This window comes from Cervus canadensis, chromosome 30, assembly GCF_019320065.1.
Source record: "Cervus canadensis isolate Bull #8, Minnesota chromosome 30, ASM1932006v1, whole genome shotgun sequence".
Lineage (NCBI taxonomy): Eukaryota > Metazoa > Chordata > Mammalia > Artiodactyla > Cervidae > Cervus > Cervus canadensis.
In genome coordinates this window covers 12,744,913-12,757,064 of record NC_057415.1, presented here as the reverse complement: position 1 = coordinate 12,757,064, position 12,152 = coordinate 12,744,913, and the positions used below count along the sequence as shown (strand labels likewise).

At 42.4% G+C, this 12,152-nt stretch overlaps 1 protein-coding gene across 5 annotated transcripts in view; it reads left to right on the top strand.

Moving 5' to 3' along the window:
- Window positions 1–12,152, top strand: part of GOLM1 (golgi membrane protein 1) — a 57,255-nt gene that overhangs the window by 38,513 nt on the left and 6,590 nt on the right. For 4 of the 5 annotated variants that reach the window (XM_043453236.1, XM_043453233.1, XM_043453235.1 and 1 more), the window contains exons 6-9: window positions 3,400–3,529; window positions 8,083–8,242; window positions 9,005–9,274; window positions 10,774–10,887. In XM_043453236.1, the coding sequence (XP_043309171.1) occupies window positions 3,400–3,529; window positions 8,083–8,242; window positions 9,005–9,274; window positions 10,774–10,887 (674 nt within the window). The remainder of the gene's footprint in view (window positions 1–3,399; window positions 3,530–8,082; window positions 8,243–9,004; window positions 9,275–10,773; window positions 10,888–12,152) is intronic. The other variant, XM_043453234.1, reaches the window with a different exon arrangement.

Genomic DNA, 12,152 nt, shown 5'->3' with positions numbered 1-12,152 from the left:
CCCTCCCCATCCCATCCCTCTGGGTCTTCCCAGTGCACCAGCCTTGAGCACTTGTCTCATGCATCCAACCTGGGCTGGTGATCTGTTTCACCCTTGATAGTACACTTGTTTCAGTGCTGTTCTCTCTGAACATCCCACCCTTGCCTTCTCCCACAGAGTCCAAAAGTCTGTTCTGTACATCTCTGTCTCTTTTTCTGTTTTGCATATAGGGTTATCGTTACCATCTTTCTAAATTCCATATATATGCATTAGTATACTGTATTGGTCTTTATCTTTCTGGCTTACTTCACTCTGTATAATGGGCTCCAGTTTCATCCATCTCATTAGAACTGATTCAAATGAATTCTTTTTAATGGCTGAGTAATATTCCATAGTGTATATGTACCACAGCTTCCTTATCCATTCGTCTGCTGATGGACATCTAGGTTGCTTCCATGTCCTGGCTATTATAAACAGTCCCAACCCCCTTTTAAATTACTTTTTTGTAATCTGGCACCAAAAGATGCTTCAGAATTATTTTACTATATTTCTTGTCCCAGTCCTAGAATCATCCAGTCAACCATTTCTCCATGGAGTCCTTGTTCTCTTTACTGGAGAAGGGTATTTTAGAAACCAAGATCTGGGTAGTAGGTGTGCTTTTTGCTACTAGGATATCATTGCTACTAGGTCCTCTCAGATGATGGAGCAAAGAGATATATATGTGTGTGTACTAACTTGTGTTATATATTGATAAATATTTGTGTGTGTGTCTATCTGTATTTAAATTAAACATAAATTTGTACTGCTATCTTCAACTCTGATCCATGTAAATTAACATAATAGTATGTAATTGGTTGTGTTCTTAACCTGGGATACTCTTCAATTATTTTATCAATGTTTTGTAACTCAAAACATTTTGAAGCTCTCAGTGGCACAGACTGGTCAGTGCTTATCCATCCATTTATCATTTTACCAGAAAAATACTACATTTCTAGTCCCTCCTTGCAGTTAGGTATGGCCAGGTGATTAAGTTCTGGCCAGTGGGGAAAGGAAATTGTGGGGTGGGACTTATAGGAAGACTTCTGAATATGAGGATAGTTCATTGCACATCCCTTTTCCTTACCTTTTCTCCTCCTTCCTTCCTGTTGCCTGGGCTTCATACAGGATGGCTGGACTACTTGTAGCCATCCTGGGTCATGAGGTAATCATGGGGGATAGAAATCAGTGCTAGGATTTTAAAACCAAAAGAGAAACCTGAATTTTTGATGACTCCAAGCTGCCATACTAACCCTGATCTACTTTTATGTGAGGAAAATATAAACTGCTATCTTTTGGCCTTTTTGTTTCACCTAGCCAAACCTGAAGCTAACTTACGTACTTTTTGAAGGTGCCTGTCTCTTTAAATATTGTTTTTTTAACCTAGATCATTTTCATCAATGCTTATCTGTTACCCCTCCAAAAAAGACTTCTTAGGAGAGGCTGTTTAGAATTGAGTCCTAAGCAATAAGGAGCTGAGAAGGAAGATGAGGAGATAATTAGGAGAGAAAACCTGGTGAGGTCAGAGTGACCTGGGCAGGGCAGATAGTATCATATAGTCATGGAGGGTAGCAAGTTAAGAGTAGTTTCTTAAGGATGAGTGTGAAAGTGACTAGTTAGGTGGACCTGCTGAGAAAGCCTTTTACACAGATGCTGATGACGTGAATGTTAGGTCCTTTGTGATTGTCAGGTAGGTCCATGAAGCTTTGTCCTTTTTCTCCCCTCAGTCTGTTTCCTCTCTGTTTAGATTGGGTAATGTCTATTGTATCTTCCAGTTCATTGGTTCTTTACCTACTCTGAGTTTTAACATTTTAGTTAATGGCATTAAGTTTCCATTTGGTTCTTCTTTATATCTTCTCTTCTTTGCTGAGATTTTCTATTTCCTTGATGAAATGATTAAATTTTTCATTTGTTCCAAGCATATTTTAATTACTCATTGAAACATTTTTAATGAAGTAACTGCTTTAGAATCTGTCAGATCATTTCAACTCCTCTGTCATGTTGGTTTGGTATCTGTTGGTTGTCTCTCTCCATTCAATTTAAGATCTTCCTGGTTCTTGATAAGATGAATGATCTTTGACACCGCTAAGCAGTTGGTGGTGAAAGCCTGGCTCTTCACTGACATCACTTCAGTGACATCACTGCCCGGGGAGAGGGAGGGGGACCTCGCTAGTGTCAGAGTGGGGTGGAAATGCAGACTTTCCGTGTACTCTCCAGGGACACCACTGTGTTGTTCTAGATCCTGTGGTCCTGAACCAGTCTGCCTTCATCACTCCATCTTTCAGTCATCTTCTGTTTGTTGAAAATATAATTTCCAGAGTTCTAATTGTGCTTAGTGAAGGAATAGTGAAAAATACATCTATTCTGTCTTCCCCAAATGGAAGTCCAATTCAGTTTTGACACCACCAAGAGTTAGCACAAACCCCACGTTACGGGGTTCAGTCCCGCAAGACTGCCCCTCCTTTGGATGCTAGCCATAAGTTCTCGTGGCCCCAGGCCACATGTACTTTTTACCTGGCTAGCTACAGATTCAGGGCTCCCCACAACCTCCTCAGGATCAATAATTCTGTAGAACTCAGGAAAGTTCTGTGCTTACAATTGCAGTTTTATTATAAAGGATACAACTTAGCAAGAGTGGAATGGTAGGGACTCATGAGGCAAGGCCTGGGGTGGAGGTAGGGGTTAGGCAGGAGCTTCTGTTAGAGTTAGGTTGCCTCCTTACTGGTTCACAGAGATGTTCACCAAACGGGAAGCTCGCCAAGCCTCATGATCTAGGGTGCTTATCTGAGGTTTTATTACATAGGCGTGACTGGTTGAATGGCCATATGATTGAACTCAATCTCCAGTCTCTCCCTCCTTCCTAGAAAATGGGGCTGTGAGTTCCAACCCCCTCATTCTACAGTTGGCTGCCGTGGCCACCAGCCCCCGTCCGGAAGCTGTGTAGGCTCCTCCCAGTAAGTCAGCTCCTTAGCATAAACTCAGGTATGATGTGCAGGGGCTCATGATGCATAGCAGAAGACACTGTTACTCAGGAAACGCCAAGGGTTGTAGGAGCTCTGTGACGATAGCTGGGGACAAAGACCATATATATATATATTTTTTATTATGCCACAGATTATATTAAAAATTTTTTTTAACCAGATAAGTCATTTATTTTAGAACAATATGACGTATTTTTTGGAAGTTTCAGTTGACTCCAGTTTTCATGTCATTTAATAACATACTGTTGCCCTGACTCAGTGTCTTTTTCAGATGAAGTGCAGGAAGCAAGAAAGAGATGACTGTGTCTGTCTGGGAACTGGATTTCACCATCACAGCGGGGCCAAGCTTAAATAGTGTCTCTGAACAGCTGTCCTTTTCTTTTGCTTTCTCCCACCTTCACAGGAACCAGTGCATCAGTCAGATGAAAGAGGTGAAGGAGCAGTGTGAAGAGCGAATACAAGAAGTCACCATGAAGGGGAATGAGGCCCTGCCTTCCCGAGATCTCAATGAACAGAAGGACCAAAGCCAGCAGGTAGTCCTGGGCTTTTTCTGCCAGAATCTCCCAGAGGTCTTCCTGCCCTCTCTTCAGGCATCTGCCGTCCAGTTTGCTCAAGTTCCCTGAGAGTCAGTAGCCTGGTCCCAGGGTGTGGGGTCTCTGACTCAGTATGCTGGCCTCTGAACCCAACCTCTGTGCTCCAGGCTTCATTTAAAGCTCACAGCCACCCTAGGAGAGGGTTGTTTTTGTTTTCCTGTTTTGAGGGCGCCAAGGTCCATGGAGGTGGTCAAATACCGTCCCAAGGTCAGCACACCTGGTCAGTGATGGAGCTGATCCGAGCCACGCTGTCAGACTGCCGCCTATGTGAGCACAGCCTATGGAAGTGCTGCCCACAGCCTTCTGGGGGGTCTTTGTTTTAAATATAGCCATTTTATTGAGAGATATTTCGCCTACCATAGAGTCATCTATGTAATATTTACAGTTCAGTGGTTTTAGTATATTCACAAATGGGAAGTCATCATCATCACACTGTGATACGGCCATCATCACAGTCAACTTTAGAACCTTTTTATAACGCCCAAAAGAAATCCCATACCCGTTAGCTCACTCCCCTTTTACTTCCAGTTCCTGGAGCCTTAGATGAGCTGTGATCTGTTTTCTGTCTTATAGATTTGCCTTATCTGGACATTTATTTATGACTGACAATAACATTTATCAGTTATTTTCATACAGCTTTCAGGATTCATCCGTGTTGTAGCATGTATGAGTACTTCCTTCCTTTATATGGCTGAATAATATTCCATTGTATGACTGTACTGTATTTTGATTTATTTATTTGTCAGTTGATGGGCATTTGGGTTATTTCCACTTTTTGGCTACTATGAATAATGCTGCTGTGAATGCTCATGCACGCATTTTTGTGTGAACATAGGCTTTCATTACTTCTAGGTATATAGCTAGGAGTGGAATTGTTGGATCGTGTGGTAACTCTCCGCAATATATTGAGAAACTGCCATACTGTTTCGGAAAGTGATCATACCCTTCTACATTCCTGCCAACAGTTTATGAGGGTACTGGTTTTCCCACATCCTTGCCAACTCTTGTTATTACATTTGTCTTTTTCATTGTAACCATCCTAGTAGGTATGCAGTGCTATCTCACTGTGGCTTTGATTTGCATTTCCCAGTAGATGATGATATTGAGCATCTTTTCATGTAACTTTGTTGGCTGTTTGTAATTTCTCTTTGGAGAAATTGTAAATTGTATCCTTTGTCCATTTTGAAATTGAGTTATTTTTATTATTAAGAGTTCTTTATATATTCATATAGAGATATTGGTTGTATGATTTGGAAATATTTTTTCCCATTCTGTGAGTTATCATTTCACTTTCTTGGTGGTGTTCTTTGAAGTAGAGAAGTTATTAATTTTAAGTCTAGTTTATCTATTTTGTTGTTTGTTCTATGGGTGTGTTATATCTAAAACTGCTTTGCCTAACCTAGCATCATGAATATTTACTCCTGTTTTTTCTCCTGAGACTTGTAAAGTTCTTAGCATTTAGTTCTTCTGTTTAGTCCTGTGATTCATATTGAGTTAATTTGCATATGATGTGAGGTAGTGGTTCAACTTTATTATCTTGCGTGTGGATATCCAGTTGTCTCAACACCATTTGTTGGGGGGGGGGAGGGGAAACGATTCTTTTCCCCACTAAGTTGCTTTGACATCCTTGTGAGAAAAATCAGTTTACTGTGAAGATGAGAGTCTGTTTTTGGACTCTCCATCTGTTCCTTTGATCTCTTTTTCTATCCTTATGTCCACACTACATAGTCTGGATTACTGTATTTTTGTAATAAACTTTGAAATCAGCAGCTTTGACTGCTCCAGCTTTGTCCTTTTTCAGAATTATTTTGGCTATTCTGCACTGGATGACTTTTTATATGAATTTTTGGATCTACTTGTCAGTGTCTTCAAGCCAGCTGGGATTTGGACAGAGATTATAGTCTGTAAATCCCTTTGGGAAGTGTTGCCCTCTTAACATCCTGTCTTCTGATGTGTGAATGTGGGATTTCTTTCCATTTCTTTAAGTCCTTTAAAAATCTTTTCAGTTATGTTTTGTAGTTTTCAGAATTCTGGCACTTCTTTTGTTCAATTTATTTCTAAGTATGTTTGATGTTATTATAAATGGAATTGTTTCCTTAATTTCATTTTCAACTGTTTATTGCTAGTGTGTAGATAATTCATTTTTATATTGATTTTGTATCAGCCTTTCTGAACTTGTTTATTAGTTCAAGTAGTATTTTTTGTGATTCCTTAGGATTTTTTGAATACAAGATTATGTCATCTAAAAACAGAGGTAGTTTCACATCTTCTTTTCCAATCTGGATGCCTTTTATTTCTTTTATCGCCTAATAGCCCTAGCTAGAACCTCCAGTATAATGTTAAATGTTAACGTGGTGAGGATAGACATCATTGTCTTCTTTTTGATCATAGGGGGAAAGCTTTTAACTCTTGCACTCTTAAGTCTGATGTTAACTGTGCAAGCATACCTCATTTTATTGTGCTTCACAGATGTTTGTGTTTTTTACACATTGAAGGACTGTGGCAAATGTGTGTTGAGCAGATATATTGGCTTCCTTTTTTTCCAACAGCATTTGCTCACTTCTTGTCTCTTTGTCACATTTTGGTAATTCTTAAAATATTTCAGACTTTTTCATTATTATTATATTTGTTATAGGAATCTATGATCAGGGGTCTTGATGTTACTCTTGTAATTTTTTGGTATTTTTAGAAAAATAAAGTATTTTTTAATTAAGGTAGTACATTTTTTTTTTTAACATAGTGCTATTACATACCTGATGGACTACAGAATAGTGTAAACATAGCTTTTATATGTACTGGGAAACCAGGAAATTGGTGTGACTCACTTTATTGTGATATTCGCTTCTTTGCAGTGGTTTGAAACTGAACCTGTGATATATTCATGGTATGCCTATGTGTTTTTCATAGATGCACATTATCAAGTTGAGGAAGTTACCCTCTATTCATAATTTGTTGAGTGTTTTATGAAGAAAAGCTGTTGAATTTTGCCAGTGTTTTTTCTTCATCTACTAGGATGAGCGTGTGTTTTTTATGCTTTACACTATTGACATAGTATTATATTAATTGACTTTTGATGTTAAACGTTGGCATTGATGGGGAAAATCCTACTTGGCCATAGTGTATAATCCTTTTGTATGTCACTTGATTTAATTTACTAGTATTTTGTTGATGATTTGGGGGTCTATATTCATATTAGTTCTACAGTTTTATTTTCTTATAATGTCTTTGTCAGGCTTAGGTATCAGGGTCATTATTGGGCTCATAGAATGAGTTGGGGAGTATTCCTTTCTATTCTGTTTTTGGAAGAGTTTGGGAAGATTTAGTATTAAATGTTTGGTAGAATTTACCACGGGAGCCATTTGTAACTGGGGTTTTTTAGGGGGAAATTTGTAAATTAGTACTTCAATCTCTTGTTACAATCTGCTCAGATTTTCTACTTCTTCAATGAGTTTTGGTAGTATTTGTCTTCCTAGGAACTTGTCTGTTTTAGCTAAGTTATCAAACTTGTTGGCAAACAGTTCTTAGTATTTCCTTATAATAAAAATTTTTTATTTGTGTAAGGGTTGGTAGTGTTATCCTCTTTTTGATGTTAGTTAATTTGAAATTGTTTTTAATTAATCTGGCTAAAGCTTGTCAAATTTGTTCATCTTCCAAGGAACTAACTTTTGGTTTTGTTGATTTACTTTATTGTTTTTCTTTTACATATGTCATTAATTCCTGTTCTAATCTTTACTATATCCTTCCTTGCTTTAGGTTTAGGTTTTTCTTCTTTTTTCAAGTGTCTCAAGGTGGGAGATTAGGTTATTGATTTGAGATCTGTCTTTTTTCTTGAGATAGGCCTGAAAATTTCCCTTTAAGCACTGCTTTAGTTGCCTTCCAGAAGTTTGGTGTGTTGTGTTTTCATTTTAATTTTTCTCAAGGTATTTTCTAGTTTTCCTTGTGATTTCTTTGACCCACTGGTTATTTAGGAGTGTATTGTCTGATTTCCAAATATTTGTGAATTTCTCAAAAAACTTCATTCTGTTACTGATTTATAATTTCATTCCATTGTGATTGGTGACCATACATTGTATGATTTCAGTCATTTAACATTTGTTGAGGTTCGTTTTGTGGCCTAGCATCTGTCTGTCCTGGAGAGCAGTCCATGTGCACTTGAGAAGAATACACATTTGTGTGTATTTTGCTCTTGTTGGGTTGGGTCTCTATAGATGTCTGCTTGGGTGGTTTGTCATGTTGTTCAAGCCTTCTCTTGCTGATCTTCTGCCTACTTGTTAATCCATTATTAAAAGTTTTTTTTCTGGGAAAGATGGGCCCAAGCTCAGATCTCTGCTTTATGCCAGGTGGTAGGGCACAACCAGGGTAGGGGATGGCGTTAGTCAGGGTTTCCGTGTTCTTGTTCATCAGAAGGATGCAGTGGTCCATTGCACTGCTCAGGGTTATTGAAGGTTGATGTCACAGAGCTGCTGCCCTGACCACCTGTGTTCCTGTTTCAGCCCCGAGCCCCCAATGAGCCCCAGCCCAGGCCGCAGGAGGCAGGCCCGCCCCAGGCAGAGGTGCCGGAAGCAAGAGGAAACGTGCCCAGCCACAGGGAGCCCCAGACACCAGCCCCTAGCTCCGAGGTGGCTTTCGATCTGAAGAGACGAGGTGAGAAGGGTAAGTGAAGCTTGCCAGTGACGTGCTGTCTCAGGGCCCTGTGCCAACAAAAAGCACAGCGGCAGCTCCTGCCCCTAGTCCATACAGACAGCAGAGCGCGCTGCTTCTGGGGAGCCCAGTAGTGGGGCTGCAGGTGGCAGTGAGTGTCTCTCTGGGCACCTGGACTCGGGGCCACAGGGCTTTTATCTGCCTTCCTGATGTCCCACCCTTGTAAACGTCCTCATTCTTTGGCAGCTTGGTAAAGGCAGGTCTAGGTGTGCCTTTATTCAGGACAGTGGTGGGACTGTTTAGTTAAGGGGACGTGGCTGAGTCCTGGGTGGCTGTCATTGGCTCCCAGGTTCTGGCCTCAAGTAGGGCAATCAGATAAGCCTGGCATTACAGACTCCTCCACTTGCAGGATGCGCTCAATCCAGATGACTTGGTCTGGATTTGTTTTCTGAACCATTTCCTCTTTCTCATGGTTCTGAAGATACACTCCAGGCACAGAGAGGCTTGGAGTCTGCTGCTGTTAAGTTGCTCAGTTTTGTCCAATTCTTTGCAACCCCACGGACTGCTGCACAACAGGCTTCTCTGTCTTTCACCATCTCCCGGAGTTTGCTCAGACTCATGTCCATTGAGTCAGTGATGCTATCTGCTAGGCCACGGCATACATGATCGGCTGCCCCGTCCACCCACAGTCCTTGGGAAGGCTCTGGGAATTGAGTGGTCTGAGGATTTCTGTTCTGTATGGTGAGGTCACAGCAAACTGTGTCCTGTGCCCAGAGGAAACCAAGGAGATTCAGGTCGTCAGTGAGGAGGAGCCTCAGAGGGACAGCCTGGCGCTGCCGAAGGAGCCAGGCCCAGAGCAGGCGGTGGAAGGAGACGGACAAGTGGGCGGAAAAGGCAATGGAGAGCCCAGAGAGCTGGGCCAAATCGCACAGGCCCCAGCCGCCCTGCTGGCCAGCCAGGAGAATCAAGAAGCGGAGGGCCCCGAACGGGACCAGCTCGTCATCCGCGACGGACAGGAGGAGGGGCAGGACGCCAACGAGGAAGGTGGGTGAGAGGCTTCCTGGACTGCCCGCTCGGTCCTCTGCACCAGGCGCCAGCCAGTCCACATCCTTCCCGATGCAGAATGGGCGGCCATGAAGGTGCCCGACCCGCAGGGCGCCATCTGGTGGTCCGTTCTGTCTGTCTGGCTCCATCGTCAGGGAGGAGGGCCAGGCCTCCTAGCACTTGGAACTTGTAGAAATCATATTCACAGGGAGCCTAGGGGGCTTGCCAGCCGGAAGATCTTGGATGGGAGCTGAGCGTAGAGTCCACATAGGTCTCCCGGCAGGCAGACCCCACACGTTTTCCTTGTCCCTTCACCTCCTCCTGCCGTCTCACTGGCAGTACCTGGTGAGCCGAAGGAGGGAGGAAGGACAGATGGAAGGATTGGGTAGATGGAGGGTCATGCATGTTGGAGCGTTGCAGGAAAACAAAAAGTGACGTGGGAATCTCACCTTCCTGGTTTGGTTGACTTCTCTTTTTTAAAGAAAAGTGTAGGAAACTGAGATGAGCAGGATATTCTGGGATGTATCTTGGTCCCTGAAAGATGGAAAACATTTTAATCCTAGCCAAGCCAGGGGCACTTAGAAGACACCTGTGTGCTGAGCCTGATAAAGTGACAGAAGGCGGGGATAGGACTTACTGGCAGAAGTTACCCCGATTTTCTGAAGAGTGTGTTCTCACAAGTTTTCAGTTAAATAATTGGGGAGGAAAGAAAGAAAAAAAGGACACTCTGGGGGCTGATCAGAGTGGCAGTCTAGTTTCAGCTTCCTCAGCAGTAGGTCACAGGGCGTAACAGCTGCCAGTAGGCCTGAGCTACTGCGGGGGCCTGTGTGTCACACCTTGTTCAAGGTCAGCTGTAACGGTCTGATTAGCAGGATAAAGCCACACGGCACACAGGCCTGGGCATTGTTTCCTCTCCAGGCAGTTAGAGCAGGGACACAGAACTAGAACTGCCTTTTCCAGGCATGCTTTTTCAACAGAAGATCTTGTTTATACAGATAGGAAATGTTTACAGTAACCCTCCGAGTATGTCTCTTGATTGCATCCTGTCCTGATCTTTTCTGGTTGCTCTTCTCTCTGGGGATGAATGCAGTGATAAATGAGCTAATTCTGTATGTTTGATGAAAAATTTTACCCTTTGATTCACAATAGCCATTCCATTTCCTTCTCTCAGGGCAGTGAACCATTTTAAGCAGATACCTCCTTTAACCAGAAACCTGTGAACTAGTTACCCTGACTCCAGCCTGGAATGAAGCTCTTTATTTAGGGCCATGTTTTAAATAGATTCAGAGTTGGAGTGGGGCATACATAAGTGGAGAAATCCTGCATGGTCTTTGCACCAGGAGCAAGCACATGTGTCCCTGTCATTTCCTGAGAGGAAGCAGAGAGCTGATTGTTAAACCAGGGTTGGGATAACCCTAGCACCTGAGCTCTGATGTTCCCATGGCATTGAGAGAGAAATGATGTAGCTTATGTTTTGTGGCTCTGTGCTAATTTTTCAGGGAGAAATCAGCAGAAACTGGGAGCTGATGATGACTACAACATGGATGAGAATGAGGCAGAATCTGAAACAGACAAGCAGGCAGCCCTTGCGGGGAATGATAAAAACAGAAATGGTAATTAACAATGGTGGTGGGGGGGGGGGTCACCTTTCATGTCTGATTGTGGTCCTTCACTTTTGGTATGACTGTATACTGAATCCCAACAATAATGTTGTAAGTAATCCCTCATTAGAAGACTGTTTTCTCCGGAAGCCTTGGAGTGTAGGGGCAGTGGAGAGAGGTGACGGTTTCAGGAAGCCACAACAAGGACCTTTCAGAAAGTCTGCATACATGAACATGGTCATCAGCCCCTCAGGGGTCAGTGTGGATATGCTTCAGTGAAGTTTAGGAATTTCCCTTCAAAACGATAGATCACTGCACGATCATTTCATAGCACCCGTCAAAATGCCGTGATGTGTACACAGGCAAGTTTTTATAGTAGCGCTCTGAGTTACTTTGTGTTACTGTTATTTTGAACTTTTGGGAGTACAGGCCTGTGGGATGGTCAGATTCTGGATTTGTCTCCTTGTGATTGGATTCTGGTTGAACATTTTTTTTTTTTTAATAGCTGCAGTTGTGTTCTTCTGGCTTCACACCAGGAGGCACGGGGTGGCAGGCTGATCCTTGGTTAAGGTGGTACCCACGGGGTCTCTCTGCCGCAAAGGTCCATTTTCCCTGTGTAACTAACATGTCATCCAGAGGGGGATGCTGTGCAGTCGTGTGACTTTGTTGTCCATTGAAAACCATTGTCTGGATGGTCAGCTGTCATTCTTTAAGGACTCCCTCACCCCCAGTGTGTATACATTTGCACACACACACAGGCACACATACTCTCTCTCCCTTGTGTTAGTTTCACTGTAGACTCAAGGTTTCCTTTCTTAACGTTCGTTCTTCCGTCAAACTCTTGCTGTTTCTTTCTCAGTTTTTAAGAGCTCTTTACATGCTGGGGAGGTTGGCCTTTATCTGTGATGTGGGTTGCCAATACTACCTAGCAGTTTATCTTGATTTTGATTATGGTTTTTTGCCATGTGAAAGTTTCAAAAAATTTTATGTCTTTTCTTGCCTACAGATATGGAGTCACAGTTTTCTCATTTAGAGTTGAATTCACCCATTTTTTTGTTGTTGTTCAGTATACTTTTCAGATTTTTCTTTTGGTTTTATGAAGTAAATCAGATTCAGAAAAGCACACAAAACAAGCGAGTTGTTAGAAGTTAAACATTTTGTAACTGCACCCCGCCTTCCTGATCAGGAAACACCTTCCTTCCCTGTATTGCAATACCTGTCCTCACCTTTCCATTCGGCATTTTCTTGAACTTCTTTATGGGTTTATCACCCAAGTG